At 38.8% G+C, this 26,386-nt stretch overlaps 1 protein-coding gene across 1 annotated transcript; it reads right to left on the bottom strand.

Annotated features, from left to right (window-relative positions):
- Positions 1 to 1,970: 1,970 nt before the first annotated feature.
- Positions 1,971 to 26,120, bottom strand: UNC45B (unc-45 myosin chaperone B). The gene is made up of 20 exons (XM_039334607.1): positions 25,993 to 26,120; positions 22,097 to 22,258; positions 20,724 to 20,760; positions 20,362 to 20,537; positions 19,854 to 19,943; positions 18,992 to 19,159; positions 18,335 to 18,503; positions 16,045 to 16,215; positions 14,186 to 14,357; positions 12,060 to 12,360; positions 11,026 to 11,120; positions 9,356 to 9,497; positions 9,057 to 9,197; positions 8,830 to 8,957; positions 7,773 to 7,839; positions 6,332 to 6,445; positions 5,403 to 5,518; positions 3,733 to 3,850; positions 3,445 to 3,600; positions 1,971 to 2,341 (listed from the first exon to the last, which is right to left on the bottom strand). Exons 2-20 carry the CDS (start codon positions 22,256 to 22,258, stop codon positions 2,075 to 2,077), a joined length of 2,790 nt encoding a protein of 929 aa, XP_039190541.1. The 5' UTR covers positions 25,993 to 26,120; the 3' UTR covers positions 1,971 to 2,074.
- Positions 26,121 to 26,386: the final 266 nt, after the last annotated feature.

The raw sequence follows: 26,386 nt of genomic DNA, 5'->3' as shown, positions 1-26,386 counted from the left end.
ATATTATTTAGTTTATCTATAAAGCCACATGCTACTAAGGCTTTAAAATCAATAAATTGGTGTTTTAAATTTAATAAAGTATTTAAAATATTTTTTAAAAAGTCAGGTAGCAAAGATGTTCTAAGGCAGAGGTCTTCAAACTTAGCTCTTTTATGACTTGTGGACTTCAACTCCCAGAATTCCCCAGGCAGGCGAACATTCAAAAAATCCAAAATGGAGAAAATAAAGCATTTTGCAGACCTATGCAGCTGAGGAAAGATTTAAGTCACATTTAATAAAGTGGACTGGTTTACCAAACTTTTTTCATGATAAATCTATCAGTCTTTAAGATACTGCAGGTGTTTTATGGGTTGGAAGGACATGTTGATTTGCTTGATAAACGAAGAATGACTAGGCTGGGGCTAAAACAGTAAAGAACACAACCTCTAAAAATATAGGGAGAGGATTTCCCTTGGTGTCTTACCAGTGGATTCCATGATCAATGCAGCAGAGGTCTGATATCATCACAATTTTTTCTCCTTAGCCAGAAATTTAGGGGAAAGGACAAACAGGAAAATGCCTTCTCCTTTATGTTTAATTGAATGTTATTGCCAGATGGGATGGGAAGGTTATTGCTTTTTTATTGTTTTTATATTGGATTTTTATCTTTGTAAGCCACCCGAAGTCACTGAGTTGGGTGACTACATAAACTTTCTTAAATAAATAAATAATTGGGAAAGAAAAACCCAGTACAGGTAGTCCTCGACTTACAACAGTTTGTTTAGTGACTGTTCAAAATCACAACAGCACTGAACAAAGTGACTTATGACTGTTTTTCACACTTACAACCATTGCAGCTTCCCCATGGTCACATGATCAAAATTCAGCCGTTTAGCTACTGACTCAGATTTATGACGGTTAGTCTCCTAGGGTCATGTGATTCCCTTTTGCAACCTTCTGTCAAGCAAAGTCAATGGGAAAGCCAGATTCATTTAACAACTTTGTTACTAGCTTAACAACTGCAGAAATTCACTTAACAACTGTGGTAAGAAAGGATGTCAAATGGGGCAAACCTCATTTAATAACTCTTGCTTAGCAAAAGAAATCTTGGGCTCAATTGTGGTTGTAAATTGAGGACTTGTAACTGGAAGCCAATTTGTAAAAATGTAGGTTATCTGGTCCATATTACCCAACTACAAACCTCGGATGCAACTGGCATCAAAAATGTCTGTTTAAAAATAGTGTTTATTTTATTGAAGAAAACATAAAAGAGAAGCACAGAAGAGGGTTAGGCTTAGCAAAAAAAAAAAAAAAGATTGGATTGAGAGAGCAAAAGTCATCAAAGGGACAAAAGGTAAACTTAATTAAAATAGAGAGAGCCTTATTGGGAAACTGGTTGTAAAAGGAACAGGTGAGGTTTTAAGCGGACATGAAATATAAATGACTACATTAATACAATCCTGATCCAGAGAGAGAGAGAGAGAGAGAGAGAGAGATTCCTGTGTCTTGGAAAAGGCTTTTCATTCTACTAGCCTTTTGAACCTTTCTGCTTGAGCACTCTTTCCCCAATCCCAATCTCCAGGAATTTCTTCTCAGTTTTTCTCGTTTCTGTTTTTCCTTAAACAAAACACTGGGGGCTGCTACTCCCTATCATTTGTATTTTTTAAGAAGGCCCTGAGAACCTGTGAGAGGTTCAAGACATTGTTAGAAATAAAGACAGTTACTTGAGATAGACATTTACTTTTTCACTGTAGATTCAGTCAGACCAGGAAGAGTGGTATCCACCAACTGGGATGTTACCAAGCACATTGCATATCTGACTGACATACCAGGTACTCTGATTTTAGGGGTTTCCTGTTGTCAAAGAATTGGTTAGGCAGGCACTTCAAAGAATAATTTTCTTAGCCAGGACAAAATTTTGGGACCCCCCAAGCAATTAATTAGAAATTATTTTGATGATTATTTCTGAAGGCAAAAGAAGAATAAGTGGCAACTTTGAAGACAATGCTTTAATTTTCTGATCATTTTCCCATACACATTCATTCCAATTTCTCCTTTATCTCTGATTTGTGTCATTTTATTTTTCCTTGCTTCTTCATGGCTGAGCCAGGGGTTTGATCAACCCATAGTCCATTAACTTCACAAGGCATTCTCGAGCCACATTAATAATGTGTTGTCTTTTAGGATCATCTGCTTCTTTACCAATGATGGTCAGGATTTCCAACATCTCGCACTCCACCAATTTCTTTGCCAATTCTTGGTCTGCGTGGATTAAATTGTAAACAATCACCACCCCACGGTGCTGGACCTCCTGCTTTTCGTGAAGGCAGAGTCTCTGCAAAATCTCCAGCCATTGGGTTGTCTAAACAAATCAGAGTTATTATTAGTCTGAAGAAATCAGAATGATTAACACATACGCCATGCAATTTTGTTCATGGAGCCCTATTACAAAAGTGGGGAAAGGATAATAATTTAGGATATTAGTCATATTAAAAAGATTGTGAGCATGGCAAACATTGCTTTTCAGAAAACTAAGTAAAGTAGTATTGCAATAGCCACCAGTAGAATTTTCTATAGTCATAATCTATCCAAAATATTTGCTGAAAAAAAAACAAATAAAGTATGCAATTTTAATTAAAAGATTTTAATTGAAATGGATAGTGTCTGATTCTAAATGTATTCAGGTCAGGGTAACTTCATGATGAATTATTGATTAATTACTATGACCTTATTCTCTATTTGTGGGAGAGAAGAAAAAGCTTTACTTACTAATTTACTTTTTCTTTTTTAATTGGCCTTGTAATGGAGTTTTATCATTAAAAGGTAAAAAAAATGAAAACACCATCCCACCATCTTTTTGTGAGGAAACAGGAACTAATGAAGGATAGATTCATACCACCATATAGAACAGAAATCCATAAGAGATAACAAGAGTTTGGTGTAGTTAAACCAGGAGACTGTGAATTCTAGTTCTACTTTAGGCATGGAAACCATCTGGGTAACTTTGAGCCCAACCCACTTGTTGTCATGGGGAAAATAAGAAATGTAATATATATTTGCTGTCTTGAGTCACTTATAAAGTAATACAGATGGGACAAAAATCTATTAAATAAAATAAGGGATGAAATATTAATATTGTAATATTCCTAAAATTTTGATTCCTGGATTGCCTTGGGCCATTCCAGCACAGTAATAGCATTTTAAGCAGGGGACAATTTGCAGATCTTATGAGATGATGGATAGGAGTGAAAAAATGGGAGAACAGCAGAATGATGCCTCCTCTCCTTCAAGGAGCACAGGTATTCCATTGTGTTCATATGTGTTCTTGAAACCCTACTATCAGTACATGAAAAAGTAACTAGCAAAGGACCACAGAATTACATAAAGCAAATCAGCATTTTGAAAACAACTTTAACCTCGCATTTTTACCTAGACACTGAGGATGAAAAGCAAGAAGAGACTTACCACTTGAGTTAATTTATGACAGAGTGTTTTATGGGCTGCAGTGAGCATTGCGAGGGCTCCTGCAGCTGCATTCTGGACTTTGTCATCATCCTCGCCACATAACAGGACAATCAACTTGAGTCTGTCATTTCCTTCAGCAATAAATCTATCTTGAACCTGGGAAAGTTGGGGAGGGAAATCAATTAAATTGTTGCTCCATAAAATACAGTAGTATTGAATATTCCTAGATGAAGAAGCTGTAGACTGGCGATCCCTTCACCAGAATTTTCAGGAGATGGAAATGCATACCTCTTTATTGACTACAAGGTTGCACATACATTCTGTGGCTGCTTGTCGGAGCTGATCATGGTTTTCAAACATGTAGTTTTCAATGTCCGGTAGAGCTTTCTCTTTGATGATCTTTTGTCTGAAAGAAGCATGTGGATTTTAATTACTGCATCAGGATGCTGAAAATAAAAAGTATGAAACTGATAGGGACTCTGAGAACAGGCTAATCTCCACTTTGCAAAACTTGGCTCAAAGACAAGTTTTGCTTTAAATCATAGTTTACTGCAATTAAAAGATCTTTTGGCATCACCAATCCTGTATTACCTCCTCTAATGCTGCAGCTGTTGTTATAGCGATGCAAAGTTTTTTTTATGTCCACCTGTTAGAAACCTGGTTCTTGTACAACCAATGTAACTTGAATTTATTTATTTCACCTGCTTCCTTGGAACTGAGGAAGGATTTATACAGGGCATTGGCGTCCAGCTCTGCCATTCATCCATTCATTCCAGTTTTCTCTGATTATATTAGATATTTCTTACGTATTTCAAGGAAATATTGAAAAATCTTAATTTTCCAGGGTCTGAATATTGAATTAGTTTCTCTGCTGCTATAATGGAATCAGGAAAGTTTAGGAGCTCTAATTCTAATTACTGCTGAATAATAATAATAATAATAATAATAATAACAACAACAACAACACCATTGGCATTGACAAATTCGCTATTAGTCAATTGCAAAAGGCGGCCTTATTAGGAACTGCTTCCATCCTGCGACGATATCTGTAATACCATCAAACATCCACATCTGCCTATCCCAGGTCCTGGGTAAGGACTCGATAGGTAGACAAAATGCCAAATCCAGTCTGAACATCTGGCTGACTGTGCGATGATCGATAATAATAAACAGTTGGAAGGGACCTTGGAGATCTTCTAGTCCAATCCCCTGCTCAGGCAAGAAACTCTACCATTTCAGACAAATGGTTGTCCAGTCTCTTCTTAAAAACTTCCAGTGTTGGAGCATTCATTAGATCATTTGTTATTAAGTGATTAAAAATACAGTGACAAACACCATATAAGAGTTAACAACAAAACTTTTGTGGAGATTTATAATCTACAGTAAATCAGTATTTCTCTTTTAGAAGTGTGGGCTTCAGCTCCTAAATTGCCCAACCCATTGCTGGGGAATTCTGGGAGTTGAAATCTTCATGTCTTAAGGTTGCCAAGGCTGAGAAACACGGATCTAAGTAAAAGAACATCATCCTATCAGATCTTAAATTAGCCCCACCCTCCTGGCCTTTAGTAAGGCCCTGAAGACATGGCTCTCCCACCACGTTTAGGGGGGGGATGGGGCCCATCAGTGGTGGAGAGTTTTTACTGTGGCTGTGTTGAGTTTGACACAATGAACTTTGCCACTTATGTTTATTTTTATCTAAGTGGTTATTGATCATTTTTGGTATATTGTTTTTTAACCTTTTTTATTGGATTGTTGTTTCTAACTGTTGTGAGTTGGGCTGCCCAACAGAGCAATTCAATAAATACATGGAAGTAGAAATGGTATGATAAAATATAGTGGAGGAAAAAAAGATCACAAAAAATGTGGTTAATAGGAAAAATTGTGAAGATATGGATTAATTTTCTTAATCAATAAGAACGGCCTGTTAAAAATAATCTAAACACAATTCGTTGTCTCACCTGAGTTTGTCACTTCTTCCAGAAAAGTTGGTGAGTCCTAACAATGCCTCATAATTTTGTAGCCCATCACGCTCAGTATTCAACAAACTGACCAGTGGTCGCACAACTTCATACACCTAAAATGAAAACAATAGTGTAGAATCTAAATGGTAAGGGGCCTGGCATAAGGAGAAGAAGGAATAACATTGAGGAACAGAATGAAGAGTTGCATCCAAAACAACTTTTGCAAAAAGTAAATTGGAGTTTTGACTAAAATTGTAACCATAGACAAGACCTTCCTTAGTTCTTAACAAAGATTATGAGGAGGGGAAAAACACATTCAAACCTGCAAGATTCTATGAATTTATAATAAAAATAGTGTTAGTGTTCACAACTTTGCTTTCCTGTTTAGCTTGAAGGAAAAACTTATGACGAATGGTTAGAAGTGTTGAATATATTTTCCCTGAGAAAAGAAGAGCAGGAATCCCCAATCCCCGGTCTGTGGACCAGTACCGAGCTGTGGCATGCCAGCAACCGGTCCACACAAACAAGCAAAGCCCCATCAGTGTGATGCAGGCAATACATGAAACCACGCCCCCTCCGGTCCACAGAAAAACCTCTCTCCATGGAACCAGTCCGTGGTGCTCAAAAGGTTGGGGACCTCTGCTGTAGAGGACATTATAGTTGTCTTCAAATACTCAAAAGACTGTCATATAGGAGATGGAGAATTATTCAGAGATGTTTCAGAACACAGGACAAGAAAAATATGATTCAAATAAAAGAAAGTAGATTTTGTTTGGATATCACAGACAACTTCCTAACAGGAAAAGCTGTTCAGTAGTGAAACAATGTGAGGCAGCTTCATATATTTATATCCCCGAAATGCAGCTTGTTCCCGCAATTGCTTTACTGTTTTATCAAGATGTTGCAGGACACATGAATTTACTCACCCTCTCCCCAGGGAATGCTATGTCAGGGTTGGAAACAGCAGCAATCTTGGCCAGGGCATGGGATGCTTTTATTTTGCCAACATCTGTGCCTTCCAAGGCCAGTGGTATAAGGGCCTAAAGATGAAGAGAAAGAAATAAGATAATTTATTGATATAATTTATATCCAATCTACAGTATCAGCTCTTGCAAAAAGACATAGCACAAAAGGAAAACAAATGCACAGGGAAAAGGAAAAAAATATTTTTCTGTGATAGCATCATAGAAATGAAGGAAAATAGTTTGAATAAATCCTAATTATTGAAGGGATGGAGGAAATAAGGGCAGAGGGAGAGAGGGAGGGAGGGAGGGAAGGAAGGAAGGAATAACTATTACATTTTTAAGACTTTTATAATTAATATACCAATTATGATAAAATTATATCTATGAGGGAGACACAAGTTGCTTTTAGGGATTTGATTCAATCCTTGATAGTACAGGTAGTCTTCACTTAACAACCATTCATTTAGTGACTGGTTTGAAAAAAAAAATTTATGACCAATTCTGCACTTACAATCATCACAGCATCTCCACATTCACGTGATCATGCTTTGAGTGATTAGCAAGTGTTGTGCAAGTCAGTCACAGCATCGGGATTGCCATTTGCGACATTCTCTGCTGGATTACAAGCAAAGCCAACAGGAAAGCTAGCAAGTCAGTGGTAGCAAGTCATGGTCACGATGTCTTATTTAACAACTGTATGTGATTCAACAACCATCTGAGATTGCTGGAACTGCCATTGCTAAGTGGGGCTGTCACTTAATGTTTCTCTTAATGATTGCTTCCCTTCGAGGTAGAGTTGCTGGGCCACTAGCTATATCCAAATTAAAGGACATCAAATGAGTTAATCACAAATATAAATCCCAAAATTGGATCACTACTACCAAGATAAAGAGTCTAAGACTACTCAGACCCAGGCTCAGATGGAGCTGGGATGCTGTTCAAGAAGAGGGGGCAAAAACAATAATTTAAATTTTTTAAAAGGGATATGGGCTGGACATCAGAAAAAAAATGTTCTACTGTAGTGGTAAGAATTGGGCATAGGAACTTGGCTATTGTCTTTGCACTTTGTGTGAACCAGGCCACAATGGCAAGCAATAATGTGGTAGCCACTAGATCAGTGGTTCTCAACCTGTGGGTCGGGACCCCATTTGGGGTCGAACGACCATTTCACGGGGGTCGCCAAACAAGGCTGTCCGCCATTTTTTCCCCCTTTTCTTTGGCCACGCCCCTGGCACCCGGTGATGTATAAGTGGTTGGGGGTCATTACAACATGGGGAACTGTATTATGGGGTCGCGGCATTAGAAAGGTTGAGAACCACTGCACTAGATCCTTGCCCTGGTTACATGCACATGTGAACCTAGCCCATCTGTTGAAGTTGAAGAAACTGTAGGAATAAGTTACCTTTCCACCCCCTTGAGCAACAATGGTACCACGATCCTTGGAGTCTTCACACAAAGCGAGAAAAACTCTGCCAGGAAGGAACAGAGATGAAAGAACCATTTTAAATTACAATTGTTGCTCATATTTCTGGTTTATCTTTCAGTATATACTGTTTTTTTAATAGAATATTGTAATAAACAATGTGACACAGCAGTCAGGATTACATTTCAAGTAGGAAGGATCACATAGAGCAGTGTTTCTCAACCTTGACAATTTTAAGGCATGTGGACTTCAACTCCCAGAATTCCACAGCCAGCATTGCTGGCTGTGGAATTCTGGGAGTTGAAGTCCACATGCCTTAAAATTGTCAAGGTTGAGAAACACTGACATAGAGTGAGAGAATAACAGAAGAACAGAATTGGAAGGGAACCTGGAGGTCTTATAGTCCAATCCCCTGCTCAAGCAGGAAACTCTATATCAGTGGTTCTCAACCTGTGGGTCGGGACCCCATTTGGGTTCGAATGACCATTTCACGGGGGTCGCCAAACAACGCAGTCCGCCATTTTTCCCCCTTTTCCTTAGCTGGGCTACTCCCTTTTATTCTATTGGCTTTCGAAAGCCAATAGAATAGACTCTCTTGAATAGAGTTTAATTCTATTGGCTTTCAAAAGCCAATAGGAATTGTCCAGGCTGTCTCTGCCCTGCTGAGCCCGCCAAAAGTCCCAGTCTGCAAACGGTGCTGCACCAGTTGAGTAGTCCTTGATTTACGACCAGTTGAGTAGTCCTCGACTTACGACCGGTTGGGGGTCGCGGCATTAAAAAGGTTGAGAACCACTGCTCTATATCAAACTGGACAAATGGCTGTCCAATCTCTTCTTTAAAACCTCCAGTGTTGGAGCACCCGCAATTTCTGGAGTCATGCTGTTCCACTGATTAATTGTTCTAACTGTCATGAAATTTCTCCTTAGTTCTAGGTTTGTTCTTTCCTTGATTAATTTCCATCCATTGCTTCTTGTCCTGCCTTCAGGTACTTTGGATAACAGGTTGACCCTCTCTTCTTTGTGGCAGATAGAATTACCTAGCTAAAAGTTCTTTGGTCTGATCTGTCAAAATAGCAGTGTCTGCCTTCACCATGCAGACCAAGGTAGAGATGACTCCAGCTTTGATCAGACGCTTAACTCGATTTCTAACGAAGTCTTTTTTGTCCTACGGGGAGAAAAGAAAAATGAGATTTGCCTGATAATGATGGAGTCGTCTTGAGTATCAAGACAAATTGGTGATCCTTAGAAGAATGATAATGCCTACCTTGGGATGTTCCTCAGGTACGTGTTGCTTAGAAAACTTGGCCAGCTGTACAAGTTCAGGGACAAGTTCTTTGACATCATAGCTGTTGGTGCAGTTCACCAAGAGGCTGGCCACCGAGTAAAGGACAGTCTTGTCGCTTGTCTGCATACAGCCAAATGAAGAAATTCCAAGTTACTATATACCACCAGTCATTTCAAATGTTAGTGCTCTCCCCATGTGGCAACCCTGATGTATGAGAATAGCCTCCCCGAGGCCTAAGGAACAGGGATTTGTAGCAAACCAGGCTCTAGATTTCCTACCTTGGCTAATTCGAACATGGCTTGCATGGCTGGCTCGTCTTGTACGAAATCATCCTTCACATCGGCATCCAAAGTCAAGTAAGCAAGACCTTCCACTGCCCACTTTCGAGTACGGGTGTCAATGTTGGGATTGCATAGCCATCTGAATGAACAAGACAGTTATAACGCCTCTTGCAGTACAGAGGTTTTGGTGAGAAAGAAACTGCTTGCCCAAGAATTGGGGATTTCCTTCCAGCCTGTCTGGCCCTTCAGTATAAAAATTTAAGAAGAGTCCTGTGGATCAGCATAATTCTTATTTAATGTAACATTATATGAAGTGGCTGGAAAAGGACTGGAAAAGTGAGGAGGGATAAATAATCAAGAGACTGTTTCTCCCTATGGACATTTGCCTGTCCTATCAGATCAGACAAGGTGGTCCCTTCCCTTAAATGCTGCCATCTTATGGGTCTTAGGAAGCATGCCTTTTCAATGGCAGTTCCTGCCCTATGGAATATCTTTCCCCTTAAAGTTTGGCACATCCTTATTCTTTTAACTTTCTGAAAAGCACTCAGAACCTGGTTTCCCCCCAAGGGTGAGCTACGTTTTAGTCATGGTGCCAGTTTTTTGGTTTAATATTTTATGATACATGAGATATGGTTTTATGTCTTAGTTGCGAGCTGCCCAGAGTTTGGTAAAGGATTGGAATGAACAAACAAACGAGAGGGAGGAAGGGAAGGAGGGAGAAGTCTCTCGGCACCATATCTCATAAACAATCATTCAGGCTAGATGGGAAAAACTAAAGAAAAAGTATTTTAAATCATTCAGAGGCACTCTACCATAAGGAGCACTGTAAACAAGAATGGAAAATTCTTAAAATTCCCAAGATTCTGTATTTACCCCGCAGTATGACTAAATATATTTTATTGAAATCTGTATACAGGTAGTCCTCGATTTATGACCACAGTTAAGCTCAAACTTTCCATTGTTAAGCAAGACAGCTGTTAAGTGAAAACTTTTGACCCATTTTACAACCTTTCTTGCTACAGTTGTTAAGTGAATCACTGCAGTTAAGTTAGTAACACGGTTGTTAAGTGAGTCTGGCTTCTCCATTGACAGAAGGTTGCAGAAGGTGATCACATGACATCAGGCACTGCAACCATCATAAATACAATTGCCAAGCTTCTGAATTTGGATCATGTAATCATGAGGATGCTCCAATGGTTGTAAGCATGAAAATGGCCATAATTCACTTTTTTCAGTGCTGTTGTAACTTGACCACTAAATAAATGATTGTAAGTCGAGGGCTAGTGTAATTTTTGCTTCTTTGATTTTGCCCATTCTGTGACCAATCAAGTGCATTCTGGAAGCTCTGAAGTATGGACAGAAGTATGGGCAGATACCAGTATGGACATTCCTTTACAGTTGCTCCCTAAGAGCTAGGTATTAAATCATGCTGCTTGTAGATAAGGAGTAAAACATTGTCACCAAGATTAGTCACTCTAGCTCTATGGCTGCAGTATTTCCTCTCTTTTTAAATAGCAAGCTGATAGTTGCTGCAAGATGAATGAGATGTTTCTCTACCAGACCTTATAAGGCAGGAGGCTGTGGCTGAAAAGATAGGGAAGAAAGAGAGGCATGGGAGTCAACTATCTCCCTATGACCTCAGCTCCCAAAATAGACCTCCCACTCACTTGCGGCATTGTTTTGCTAGCTTTTCAGTGGATCCCTCTGCAAATTGTCTCAGACCATAGTCGGTTCCTCCAGCAGAACCCAGCTTACAAAGCCCCTGGGGAAAAAAATTAAAAGAAAGATTGAATATCCATTTATCAGACTCCAGTGAAAAAATTATTTTAATTACAGGATTGTAGCTAGTCTGGGAAGTTGGAAAAAAAAATCCTGGCACAAGGCAATGACAATTCATTTTCTTGCTAATAAGAAAACTTCACAGATATGTCCACTGTAATCAGTTTAACTGAAGAGCATCTCTGTTTTTTGAATGATAGAAGGGCACCAACAAGTTTAAAGCCTCTTGGGCTGAAAGATTTAGGCCTGGATGTAAGTCTTTAGCTGAGATAAGCTTATTATCTTTTAAGTCCCCAAATAGATTTGTTCTGTTTCTGCACCAACTCTGGGTGACTTCCATTATCTTGCTTATCTAGGAGATTAAAAAGATCCATGCTAAAAGAGCAAGAGTGATTCTGAAACTCTGAAAAAAGAAAAACTAAGGAAATACTTTTGGGTGAGACCATAAAAGTCTCTTTTATTTAACACCATTCTTTTGCAAGCAAACAACCAAGAAATGTCTGAAGGCAAGCAACTAAGCTCAGACAACACTAGGAACTCTGAAGTCTCAGTTTTGCCTTTGGCAATGTAAATACTGAATCTTTGAGGTAATAAGTCTGAGAAATATTTCTCCCTATCAGAAATTTGGGAAGCTACTATCACCCAATGCAATTGATTCAAGACTACAGTTCTGTCTAGTCCAGATTAACTGATAAATTAATCTGGTCTTATCTTAAGGATGAGAACTGTGATGGAGCGAATTTTTGATTAAGACTTACAACAATTGCTCCCTGCTTGTCATTAGTGCCACAGGTTAGAAACATAGATTTTACCTTAATTATAACTTCATTATGAAGTTTCCATAAATAAATGAGCAGAGTTCCTTGCCTGATTCAGAAGACTATCATCAAACAGATTAGGATAAAGATCTAAGAGAACTAACCACTAAAGCTCTGATCTTGATCTTTTCATTCAGAGTCTTTTTGTAAATTTCCTTCAGTAGGGTGATTCCATTGGTGATGATGAACGTGGCCCGACTAAGTTTGGTTGAAGCATGGATGAGAGCTTCCACAGCTATTAGCTGATCAATCTCCCTCTCTGAGCCACAAATCGCCACCATCATCTCCATGACACCGTTCATGCTCAACAGTTTGTTTCCCAAATCAAAAGGTCCTTGTAGAACTCCAGACACTGTCTGGATGGCATGTAAAGTCTTGTCCATATCCTTGGGGTCAATTTTACTCCTGGAGGCAGGAAAAAACACATGAAAGAAAGAGAATAATAGTTAAGGTTAGCTGATGGTAGGCATAATATTTGTCCTTTGGTTCGGCAGAGTAGAAGATGTGATACCACATTGATATCGAGCATATTCCTTTTCTTCTCTCTGAATTATTCCTAGCTACCTATTCATTGTTCCTCTACTATAAACTACAGTAACGTAAGGTTTTGTATGTTTTCCTTTACTTTCCAGGGATCTAGAGCAGGTCCTTTCTAAGATACTTTCCCTATCCCCATTCCTTCTGTGATAAGACACTGAGATGTCTCTTGTCTGACAGTTGCACCAGCTGCAGCTTTCTCCTCTTGTCTCTTAAGGATACTCAGAAATCATTAGAACTCTCCAGAAAAAAACCCACAATTTTTCTTTCCAAGGTAAAAAAGAAAAAAAAAAGATTTAAAGATTAAGGGAATCCAATATGGTAGTTCTCGCTTAGTGACTGGTCACTTAGCAACTGTTCACAGTTCTGACAGACCTCCCCAGAGCTACTTATGACCAGTTTCAAAGTTCCAATGGCTACTCTCTTGTGTCCACCTAATTGCATTTTGGGCCCTTGGCAACTGGCTCGCATTTACAGCCATTTGCAGCATCCCGTGGCCATGTGAGTGCAATTTTTGTTACTTTTTGTCGGTTTTCATCATTTATTACCAGTTTCTGTCAAAAACACCCTTTGGGGAAAATAGCTTTGTTTAACAACTGCTGCAAAAAGGTCATAAAATTGGGAATGATTGTGAGATGAGTCTCTTAACCATTGCCATGATATACGACAGTAATTCCAAGCTCAATTACAGTTGTAAGTGAGGATTATCTGTACAGAAAAATTTTCCTTCTCATTTGAGTTATCAGAAATGCTCCACCATGACAGTTTCGTCAGTAGTGCCTCAGATGTATAGTGAAAATGCATTAATTTCTAATCAGAGATTGAAATTATTAACTGATTACATTTATTTATTATTGGAGCCTGGTGGCGCAGTGGTTAGAATGGAGTACTGCAGGCATACTCTGCCCACAGCAGGGAGTTTGATCCTGACAGGGCTGAAGCTTGACTCAACCTTTCATCCTTCCAAGGTCGGTAAAATAAAGACCCAAATTGTTGGGGGCAATATGCTGACACTGTAAACTGCCCGAAGAGTGCTGTAAAGCACTATGGGTTAATATGAATATCAAAGTGCTATTGCTATTTATTAAATGTATGTGCCACCCATCTCATCAGAAATGGCCCTGGATGACCTACAAATTCATAATCTACCCAGTGACAATATAAGAGAAGCTGAGGTTGAGACATGAAAAAGAGTATTTTAAAACACCATGTAGGAGATGACCAGGCTGAGCCATGACCAGGGAGGGATCAAACATGTCATCAGTCTCAAATCTCTTTCAACCTACAAGAGATCGAAGCCTAGCCCACCTTGAATTCCGTTGACTTGTATCTACCGCCAATTTGTTTTAGTCGTTAGTAGTTCAGATTCTTGTAGAGAAAATTAGCATGCAATAAACCTATGTTTATTTGAATTGCCTGGGCTCCTGATTTCCTGTACTTGACACACCAATAGCAAAAAGCAGATGGATTTATTTTGGAAAGAGACAATTAGCCCTTTAGTTTTGTGCAATCTGGAAAAAAGAGGTTCAAACAACTCACAGAGATGAAATTAGGTTTCACTGAGACCAATCAACAGGACATATCCCACTAATAGTCTACCTCCATGAAGTTTTGGATACTTCCATTGGATTGCTGAATTATGTTTCTCTTGCTTTTGGTAAATGTTTCAAGGACCGTAATCTGTTGGACTCACTTAATGTACTCTTCACAGATCAGTCTGAAGTTTTCTCTTTCTGGGTCACATCTCAGGTCATCATACAATTTGTTCAGAAGAACTGAAGCTGTAAGCTGTGTATTTTCTGTTAGAGGGAGACAGTCGGACATCTCTGGAATCTGGCCAGCAACTTTCAAAATCTTTTTCAAACCTGGGGAAATGAAACGATGATAGGGAAGTAGAAGAAGATAGAAAGGGCACAGAATCAGTTTAACTTAAAACTGCAAAAAGTCAATCTGCTAGATTTGTAGTCTGAAATAAATTGGGGTAAATTGAAAGCTAGAGTCACACTGTATATAAAATTGAAGTTTGCACCTTTCTTCTAAGGATGCATCTGCAAGACAACAAAACATCTTATGGATGAATCATTTTGGAGAAAAATATTGTGAAATAAGGATTTTCTTATAAAAAGTGAGTCATAAAACTACTTAGACAGCCATCAAACTCTATGTGGATGGAAAATCTATAATGATTGATAGTAGAGCTTCCATTTTCAGAGGTAATATACTGTTTGTTGAGGAACAATAATGGAAAAAGGATTTTGCCTTTCTGCCCTGTTTATTATCTTTTCATAAGCATCCATTTTGTTTTCTGTCTGAAACAGGACAATGGAGTAGAAACTATTCCAAGAGCCCTTGTCTTACATGATATCTCATAAATCTTAGTGTTTCACTTTTAAATTTATTTTATTTTAAAATTTATTTCACCTATACATGTTAGAGCATTGGAGATCCTAGTCCAAAACAGAATTGCATCATGTTCAGAAAATATCTAACTCAACCTTTTTCAGTGTTGAATCTCCAGTGGTGTTGACCAATTATTCCCACTGTTCTTGATGACTGGCCTGGCTGATGGAAGATTGTGAGAGTTACTCTCCATCATTGAAAGGTGAAAGAAGTTAACAGGAGGAATTACTTGATTTGCTAGGATCCTAATGTTTGTAAAATTCTGGATTTAGGATTATATGTAGAAAGCTGTAGAAAGCTTATAGAAAGCCAGCTGGGTGACCTTGGGCCAGTCACTTAGATTAACTCACCTCACATGATTGTTTGGGAGAGGGAAGGAACATTAAGTAAATTTATTGCCTTGAGTTGTTTACAAAAAATAATAGGTGGATAATACATAAATCAAATAAAGTAAGACATAGACAGAAAATCTTTTCATGCCTTTGTTTCTGATCTGCAAATAGCATCAGAAGGATTGGCGGAATCTTTTGCCTTTACTGCAATAGCAATAGTAATTAGACTTATATACTGCTTCATAGTGCTTTACAGCCCTCTCTAAGCAGTTTACAGAGTCAGTATATTGCCCCCAACAATCTGGGTCTGCATTTTACCAACTTCGGAAGGATGGAAGGCTGTGTCAACCTTGAGCCTGTCAATAAACAGAGTCAGCCTGGAGTACTGCATTCTAACCACTACAGCATGATGGCTCATAGAATGCTGAGTTTGGCGCAATTGGCAAATGAAATTAGACAGCTAAGGGGTGTAATGCAAAGTGACCTCCTTTGAGCCACAAATGGCTCTATCTTCAGCCAAGAGCAGGGAAAATCAAGCAAATTGAACTTCAGGTTTCACTTAGGCTAAGGATGCACAACCTCTTCTGGGCTGAAAGCCAGGATCTTTGGGAGAAGGTGGGACCAGGGCAAAAGCTTAATCTGATTTCATTTCATTTTCATTTAAAATGAATCAATATGGAGTAGTGTAACTACAGTACATTTCCAGTTATGCATTTAATAATGTTCTTTTTTATACTAAAAATTAGCTTGGCAAAATTTTTTGAAGGTCTGTGAGCCATAACTCTACACAAGAGAGAAATTGCATCTAGGCATTGCTTACCATTATCAATTACAAATATAGTGCGACTATTGTCATGGATTCTCAGATCCCGTCTTGGCACATTTTTGTTGAGTAAATTGAGAGCCCTGTCCCGGCCCTGACCGGATACCTTTTTACTGGGAAGCATATCTAAAAGATGGGCAATGATTGCCTTTATATCTTTTTTTGTGTCTGTAAAAAAGAAGAAATCAGGATCAATCAAAATTATTTAAATTAGAATTTCTATGGTGGTAACCATCTACAGGTGCCAGCTTGCTTATTTTAGATACATGATTTTCCATGATTTTCAAATAGCCAGTTGCATAACCATTAATGGTGAATCAGAGCAGTTTCCACATGCAATAATAAAAAACAGTTTATTTTTCATTTACTGGAGCCACAAACTGTTCCTATAGCCATTTTGTGAAGGGGCAGTGAAGGAGCAATTAAGAATTATATAGAAAGGAAGTTGTTGCACTAGTTAGAAAATATGTTATAAATAAGGAGACTAATACTTGATAAATACCCTAGTCCTTTTGTGCCAACTTGTGAGAAGAAGAAAAGAAAGAAGAAAAAGAGAAAACCAGAGGAAGAAGACTTCTCGGTGAGCTTGTGATTTTCATATGTCCACTAGTAAAACTATTCAAATACACAACATTTATTTTAGAAGAAACTGATAAATCCTGAAGAAAACTGTAATAACTCTGAGGGTAATGACCTCCAATGATTATGACCTACATTCACAAGATTACAGTTTTTAGAATTCTTGGGAGAAACTATGATAGTCATAGTATCATAATACCAGTAGGCATGGTATTATGTGACATACCAGTTTGGCTACTACTAGCATTTTTCAGAGCTAAATTTACATTGGACATTGTTTCTGAACAGAGTCTAGCATTCTCGAGAGGGCTAAATCTGTGTCTAGTACAGACTGACAGTTGCAGACATGGAGGGTCTATCAGTCTGTATGTCTGTCTGTCTGTCTGTCTGTCTGTCTGTCTGTCTATCTATCTATCTATCTATCTATCTATCTATCTATCTATCTATCTATCTATCTATCTATCCATAGCAACTCTTGTGCATCCAACATTGCAGGGTGATAGGAGGGAGCAATTAAGAATTTGCTCCTTGACTAGTGCAGCAGAGCAACAGAGCAATGTTGGTAGCAAGTCCCTTTCTACCTTCATGGTGGCAACAGCCAGATATGGCCTCTGGAGCCAGAATAGAGCAAGCAAAATGCTGCGACCTCCACTCAAGCGATAAAATCAGTAAGGAGGAGGTCCAGACAAAATCCTTTCTGCCAGTGCTAGGGATGAGAAAAAAGCGGGTATTTAGCAACTAGAAGATGTTCCCTCCATCTTTTAACTTTTAAGTTATACTGTATTCTTACCTGGGTCTCATTTTACTGATGTATTGAATTTTAATATGGTTTTTATGCTCTTATCTGCAAAGTGCCCAGAGTCACTCTGAGTGTGAGATGGGCAATATCTAAATTTGATTGATAGATGATAGAAAGATAAATAGATAGTTGAAAGATAGATAGATAGATAGATAGATAGATAGATAGATAGATAATAGATAGATAGATAGATAGATAGATAGATAGATAGATAGATAGATAGATAGATAGATAGATAGATAGATAGATAGGTTAAAACATATAAGGAACAATTGCTGGAACTGGGTATGTCTAGTTTAATGAAGAGAAGGATGAGGGGTGACATGATAGCAGTATTCCAATATCTCAGGGGCTGCCACAAAGAAGAGGGAGTCAAGCTAGCCTCCAAAACAGCTGAAGGCAGGACAAGAAGCAATGGATGGAACCTAATCAAGGTGAGAAGCAACCTAGAACTAAGGAGAAATTTCCTGATAGTTAGAACAATTAATCAGTGGAACGACCTGCCTCTAGAAGCTGTGAATGCTCCAACACTGGAAGTTTTTAAGAAGAGACTGGACACCATTTGTCTGAAATGGTAGAGTTTTCTGCCTGAGCAGGGGGTTGGATTAGATGACCTTCAAGGTCCCTTCCAACATTATTATTATTATTATTATGATAGATAGATAGATAGATAGATAGATAGATAGATAGATAGATAGATAGATAGATAGATAGATAGATAGATAGATCTGTACAGATCATTTTTTCCCTGCCCCTAACTACATCAGGCTTTGGCCCCCAACTTTGCTTCCAAGAGTATACAACTCACAGTCCCCCTATATTTTTTCCTGCTAAACTAGGGATTTTAAAATCACCTATGATGCACCACAATTCTTAACAAAGCTGGTAGGCTTCTCCAATGATAGTTACCCAGTACCAGGGCATCCTCCTTCCCATGTTCTTCCTTCTTGCCTTCTCCAGTTAAAGAGTCAATTATGGCCTGCAACAGGTTGGAGACCGCCAATGAGATCTCTTCATGATCTATGGACATCCATAAGCAGATTTTGTTGATTCCCAGCATGTGCAATATTGCAGTGGCCTATCCAAGTAAGGAACACAACATAGTTGTCTGAGTATCCCTCCTTCAGTTATCATGCATATGCCACATTGAACTGGATGAGTTTTGCACCACAGAGATATACACATACACCATTATGGAATCTCTCATACAATGTGCTAGTTTATGGTGGCAAAATAATCAGAAGGATCATGGTAGCTAATAACACCTTTCAATAAAAGGCAAATCATGAAAGCTGATGCCTATTAATTAAATTAGCTAGTTAGAAAAGGTGCTATCCCACCTGATTTTTTGGTCACATATTATGCAGAGGGAACAAGTTTTATTTTGTGGATACATTCTCTATAATGTTTCTGGGAGACTTGGGGGCATCTATAAGGGTTTTAAAAAGTCAAAATGGTGTGCATAACACCAAAGGTGCTCTGCAACATTTTTTTTCTTTGTCTTCTTCCTGCTGACCTGAAGCTATTCATGCAACAAACAGATTTCAAGACATGCTTCTTTCTTACCCGCGCCATGTGTCTTGTGCACATCCCTGAAAGGGTCCTTGTTGCTGCCAGGATCAGCTCAGGATTTTTAGTTTCTATTAACTTCAAAAGCAAATTCAAGCCATTGTTTTGGAATATCCTCTCTGCTCCTGCTTCTTCTCGGCCAAGAACAATGAGGTTGTTTGCAGCCTGATTTTAAAAAGACAGCCAAAGAACAAAAGGACCATAAATTCAGATACCCATCACTGTTTCATATTATAGAATGAATGCTTAGATTGGAGCTCAAGTGGATATAACACTTCCTCCAATCTGAAGTGCATAATAATTATATAAGTATAAGTATGAGTATGTGTGTGTGAAAAAGACTTATATGCCCAAGTCATCCAATGGCTTTCATGTTTCTGCATGAATTGAATTTCTCTGCTTCCATTCCTCAGTTTCTGTAAACTGTTTTGAAGCTGGCTACAACCAATATAGACAAGATTAAGAAATCAGCTTTACCACAAAATTAAAATACTTTTATTAAGATTTGCTGTAGTAACAGAATCTTGCAAGTCTAACACTACTGTGGCTCCTCCTCCTCTTATACTTCTGTGAATTAGAGAGGTGTCCATCTGAATGTTTTCACATGCCCTTCTGACTTGGGCTAAGCCATGTTTTTTGCCTTGCTGGTTTGATCTGAACTATTTCTGTCAAGGTCATCCTCTTTATTGTGTACACAATGTGATTTTGTTCACTCTTGTTGCCTTAGATTGCTGAGTAGAGGCAGAGAACAATGTAAGCCAACCAGGCCTTTCCCACCAGCCAATTAGCAGGAGAATGGAAAATGGCATTTTCTTAGTCAAATGAAGAACAAGAAACAGTTCACATTAAAGAATCTCACCTTCTCTCGCTTCTCTTTCTCACTCTTTTCATCCAGGAGGATTTCAAACATTTGCTGCACTCTGGCATCAGTGGAAAACTGAAAACGTAACTATGTCAAAGATGAAGGAAAGAACAGAGATTATTATTTAATTTTTATTGGGTTCTTGGTAATCTCTGAGTTTGCTTTTTCTTTTGCAGATTTTTCATCCCTGGGCTAGGTAACATCACCAGTGGATGGGAGAAGGAAGTTGCTAACTGTTTATATATGATAGTTTGCCCTATTAACCCTGACTGGGATATAGATGGTCTTTGTTTAATGAACCCTTGTTCAGCAACCATTCCCACTTGCAATAGTGCTGAATGAGTGGTCCTTACAATTTGAATTTCCAGCCATCACAGTGCTTTGCAATCATATGATCATGATCCAGGTGATCACATGCACATATAGAACATATCCACCTCCAACACAAGAGAGAAATGGTCTGACCAGTTGGCTGATCAGTGTGTCAAGCCTGCCAATCATTTACCTTCTCCTGGATGTTTGTGCCCAGACGTCGAAGGGCCTCCTGAAAACTTTGGTTCCGAGGTTCAATGGTGGCACATCTCTGGACATCTTTGAAGGCCTGATCCAACTTTCCCAGCTTCTCCAGAGCCTGGCTACGTCGGTATAAAGCCTTAATATCAGAAGGGTTGATGTCAATAGCTAGAAAGAAAATAATGACAATAATGATACCTGACAGCAGCCACATTGACCAAGAGAAGAGTTGCATCTGTCTTCTCTTCTTGTTCCATCTATTTCTATCCCATTTGTTACATTTTTTTCCTATCCAAGTACAGTACAATATTTGTAATGAAGCATCTAAAATATTTTAGCCATAGTTTAACTTACCTTTAGTTGCATCTGACGTCACTTGGGCATATTTCTCCTATTTTTTTTTTCAAAAAAAAGAAATTTTTATTAGTGATTAAGAAGGTTGCTCATGGGATGTTCATTCTAGTTTGACATGAACCAAATTCTCTCCTTCTCTATTCTTTTTATTTCTTCATCTCTGCTGCCACAGAGAAGACCCTTCTATTTCTGGACCTTTAAGAGAGGGGATCTGTAACATTCCTTGCCTCCCTGCTGTGAAGGGTTGGGTAGATATAACCAGGAAAATATGGTTTTTCAAATACCCTGTTTACCTTGAAGGGCTGACATAAAAACATTATATAATAGGACATGGTCTAAATGGCATCTAAGATATCTTACAGTTTTATGGTTCTGTTTTTCAAGTATATTACCAAATAAATGTCACAACCCTAACCCTCTAGATCAGGGGTGTCAAACTCAATTTCACTGAGGGCCACATCAGCATTGCGGTTGCCCTCGGGGGGCTGGGAGTGTGTGGCCAGGGTGGGTGCGGCCTACTGGGTGGGCATGGATGGAGTGGGTGTGGCCTACTGGGTGGGCATGGCCAGCTCTACATTGTTTGCATCAAGGGTGCTTGTGGGGGCCTGGGCAGGAGTGGGACATATCTGAGGGTCTCTGGCAGAAGGGGTGGGACCGGGGTAAGCGCCAAGGCATGGTCCATTTCTTCATTCCTCACAAAGGGTGACACCTCCCCAGCATGCACCCAGGGGGCAGGGCCGACACAGCAGGGGCTGGTTCCTCACTGTTTCTAGACGGCCTTGTGGAGCTAAGACTGAATGCGTTTCAGCATAGATGGCCACCACAAAATTGTACATTGGCTCCTGGCCGGCCTGGGCCGGGGCCAAGACAATGGGGGCTGTTCCCTCACTGTTTCCAGGATGGCTTTGCAGGCCACATGAAACCACTTCGCGGGCCGCATCCGGCCCCCAGGCCTTGTGTTTGACATGTCTGCTCTAGATGTGTTGGATTTCAATTGTCTGAATCCCTAGTGAGCAGTGCTATTTTTATATAATTATGTGGATTGTGTTTATATATTTACTTCTCTTCTGTCATGTTCTCATCATATGCTAAATAATAAACTGCCATTTCCAACATCAAGTGGAAAAAGTTAGAGGTCTTGAATCTCGTGAATTCTCATGAGAGGTTGTCAAAAATCTCATGAGATCTTGGCAAACCATTAAAAGTTTGTGCAACCTTTGGATTCTCTTGGGAGATAATGGCCTTTGGGGGATAGATATACCATTTTGATATCATATGGCTTGTCTCCTGGAGGCATTATATTGTTGATTTTTCTGACACTCTTTATATGTATTTGAAGAATCTTTCCTCACCTCCCCATAACATTCCCTTACCTTTTTCAGAAAACATGCTGCTCGGTTTCGATATAACACAGCCTGGAGTGATGGATCTTTAGCAAGTTTAAGTGCTCCGGAATAGCTTTTAATAGCATTGTCGTAATCATTGCCTTGAAAGAACTTATTCCCTTCTTCTTTCAGTTGCACAGGGTCCTCCATCTAGAAACGAAATAAACAGGCCTTTTTTAGGAACGTCTCTAGTCACATGGCCCAGTCACTACTAAGGAAGAGACTAAGGAAAGCAGCTGTTCTGTCTCTTATTTCTTAAGATTTTCTGTAGGGTGGGGGAAGGGAAAAAATGCAAGAAATAGCTAGAAAGCACAGTGAGTCTGTGGAAGGACAGCACCCCCCCAAGAAATAAATATTTTGGGGGATATTAAAAAGGCAGAATATTATATCTCCCCAAAAGAATAATGGGAGAAAATCTAAGACAAAACCAGCCCTCAGAAACCAACTCCCTGTCCCAAGCAGGAACCAGCTCTGTAGAAATGCAGATTTGGTGATTCATTCAGGAAGACTAGGGCCAGGAAGCTTGGAGCTGATGTGATTAGAAAGACAAAGACCACTAAAATCTACATACCCCACCCAAACTCTAAAGACATGACCTTTAGGACATAATAGGATTTAACCCAACACCATCAGAATACCAAAAGGATATGCTCAAAAGATCAGGTCAAAGTTCATGCCACAGAAACAGGAAAGAACCTCAAACACAAAATCCCAAGAAGGTATAAAAATCCACCACTCCCAAATACATGTGGTCAGCTTTCCCAGAGCCACATTTCTGTCTGTCTCTGCTGTTCAATAAACTACAAACTTCTTTCTAAAGCAGTCTCCATTTTGTTTATTTCCGGCTTGGACTGGATTCTGAATATTTTTCTTTCAACAAGTCACAGTAGAAGACCAAAACCTTCTATAAAAATAGATGGAATGTGTCTTCCCTGGAACACCAGTAAGACTTTTAGAAAAAAATCAGACCAGGTTTCTCAGTTCTAGGTGATCTCCAGATAAAATACAAGAAACAGAAATGCATATAAAGAAGCAGAAGTTTAATATAAAGAAGAAGCTTAATGAAGAGAAGGACGAGAGGTCACATGATAGCAGTGTTCCAATATTTCAGGGCTGCCACAAAGAAGAGGGAGTCAAGCTATTCTCCAAAGCACCTGAAGGCAGGACAAGAAACAACAGATGGAAACTAACCAAAGAGAAAAGCAACCTAGAACTAAAGAGAAATTTTCTGATAGTTAGAACAATTAATCAGTGGAACAACATGCCTCCAGAAGCAGGACGTTTTTAAGAAGAGATTGGACAGCAATTTGTCTGAAATGGTATACGGTTTCCTGCCTGAGCAGGGGGTTGGACTAGATGACCTCCAAGATCCCTTCCAACTTTATTATTATTATTATTATTATTATTATTATTATTATTATTATTATTATTACTACTACTACTAATAATAATAATAATCCCAGACTGGAATTTATCAGATATACAATACAAAAGAAAAGCAAAATAATAGGCAAATAGGAAAGGGAAAGAAAAGGAAAAGAGAGGTATAAGATAAAGGGGGAAAGAAAAAAAAAAGCATTGAGTTCCAACTTTTTTCAGCAAAGTACAAAATAGACTTGCAATCTCTACTTTTTGCTTTACTAGTTTAACAAGTATTAGTCAATTCTATTACAACTAGATTAATCAGCAAAACCCAAAGTCAAGATTTAGGGTTTTTTCTGTCTCAAGCACAAAGTCCAATAGAAATAAAAATGAATCTGTTCTTTTTATCTAATTAAAACAGTCTATTTCGCCATCTCTGCTAGTTCCATCACTTTTTCCATCCATTCTTCTGTTGTGGGGACTGACAGAAGGCTGCCCCATGATTTGCGTGGAATGTTCTTCAAAATGGACAAAGCCAAAATTCATGGTGGGAGAATTTTGAGGGTCTCTGATTGATGACTGTTGCTCCATAATTGAATTACTTGATTTGGACTGTACTGACCCAGATGACTACTAGATGGCAGCAGAAAGATGTACAACCCTCTGTTGCCATCTTGTGATGGTCTGGATTTTGTTTTAGTAGTCTCAGCTTAATTTCTCAATTTCAAACAAATTGCATAAAAAGAGCCAAAATTGCCCAACATCTCAATTTCCCACACAGTTCATATCAGAATATCTTGGATTAATTTGGTTTTACCAGATTCATAGCCTTGGCAGCCTTTCTTACTCTTGGCCAGGGGTAGGCAACCTTGGCTCTTTTATGACTCGTGGATTTCAACTCCCTTGGCTCTTTTATGACTCGTGGATTTCAACTCCCTTGGCTCTTTTATGACTCGTGGATTTCAACTCCCTGAATTCCTGAGCCAGCCATGCTGGCTCAGGAATTCAGGGAGTTAAAGTCCACAAGTCATAAAAGAACCAAAGTTGCCTACCCCTGCTCTTGGCTGAGGAAGATAGAGGCTGTAGTTTGAAACATCTGGGAATACCCTTTTATTTGCTTTGTTATACTGTGGGCAACACTCACTAGCAGGCTTTCATTCTAAGAATTCCTAATAACATCATCATTCATCATAACATTCAAGAATGTTTGGCATTTTTTGTTACAGGTAGTCCTTGATTTACAACCATTTATTTAGTGACTGTTTGAAGTTATAAAGCACTGGAAAAAGTTACGTAGGAACATTTTTCACACTTACGACCATTGCAGCATCCCCATGGTCACATGATCAAAATTTGGATACTTGGCATATTTATGATGGTTGCAGTGTTCGGAATCACGTGATACCTTTTGCGACCTTCTGATTAACAAAGTCAATAGGGAAGCCAGATTCACTTAACAACCGTATTACTAATTTAACAACTCTCATGATACACTTAACAATTGTTGCAAGAAAAGTCATTAAAATGGGATAAAACCCACTTAACAACTGCCTCACTTAGCAACAGAAACTTTGGGCACAATTGTGGTCGTAAGTCAAAGACTACCTGTACTTTACCCATATCAAATATACCTAACTTTGATTGCATCTCTTTCATAGTTCTCATCCATCTTCATCAATAATTTCTTAATTATCTTTGGACATCATTTATATATAATTATATATAATTCATATATCCAAAGTAGTAGATTTTAGTTTGAAGACAGCCTATGATATATCTTCATACATTTATGAGGACCATTCATTAATAAAAATATAGGATATAAATCCTATCAATCAATAACTTTTCCTTCTTGACTTCTAGTCCCTAAAGTATTTTGGCAACATTTTTCAGAAATGGTTCATCTTTGCCTTTTTTCCTTTTTAGGGATGAAAGAGAGGGACTGAAGCAAAGTCATCCAGCTGACTTTGTGCTTAGGTGGGAATAGGTCTCACAGTCTCCTGGTTGCTAACCCAGTACCTTTAGCTGCTATATCAGGCTGGCTCTCATTAAATAAACAGTAAGTGCAGAAATGGGTTATCACATTCAAGTAGTCTTCTTTTATCTGTGAAGAATCCTGTGAAGTCACTATGCAACAGTGTTTGGCCCAAAGAATCAAACTTGTTAAACTGTATTTCTCTGATCCCATTCCAGTACCAATAAATCCACTGCTTTATTGGTTTCAATCTTCGTATTTCTGACCCCACATTGAGAATCTTTATTGCATTAGCTGCTAATGAAAAAAATATCTACATCCTCTGTACTTGGACAATTTTCAGATGCCTTTGGGAATTGTCCCAATCATCTGATGAGAAGGGGAAAAAAATCCAACCACAGTGCACACACGCATACGCACAAACACATATATACATACACTTGTAATAATCCTTGGCACTCAAGCAAAATATTCTCTTGGGATTGCTATTGGATATTTTCCCAACCTATTTGCTATTAAATCCCTATTTATACTTTCCTTTCCTTACCTTGCACAGTTTCTCAGTTCTTGAGATAGTCACCAACTTGGATTTTTTCTTGTGGATCACTCAGTCGTGGACACTGTCTTTCTTGGAATGAGTTGATAAGTATGGCTGCCTGGAGTTAAATAGAGGTGTGTATATATATATATAGCTCAATGAGATAGTCAAGAGCCAAGGACCAAAGCACAGTGACCAAGACCTTAGGGGTGAGAGGCTAATTTCCAGATTAATCACATGGTTTTCAATTTGGCACAAACAATACAATTAAAAAATTCACAAAACCCCATATCCAAATTTTGCACCAGCCTTCGGCAAAGTTCAGTGGTGGAGCTTTTGAAGGCAATAATGCAATGACTATGGTGCTTTGCCCACCCTGCCAAAATGTACAAGCCCCTCTTCC

The sequence above is a fragment of the Crotalus tigris genome, unplaced genomic scaffold, assembly GCF_016545835.1.
Source record: "Crotalus tigris isolate CLP2741 ecotype Arizona unplaced genomic scaffold, ASM1654583v1 scf7180000017632.1879674, whole genome shotgun sequence".
NCBI classification, from domain to species: Eukaryota; Metazoa; Chordata; class Lepidosauria; order Squamata; family Viperidae; genus Crotalus; species Crotalus tigris.
This window is presented reverse-complemented; position numbering and strand designations above follow the sequence as displayed.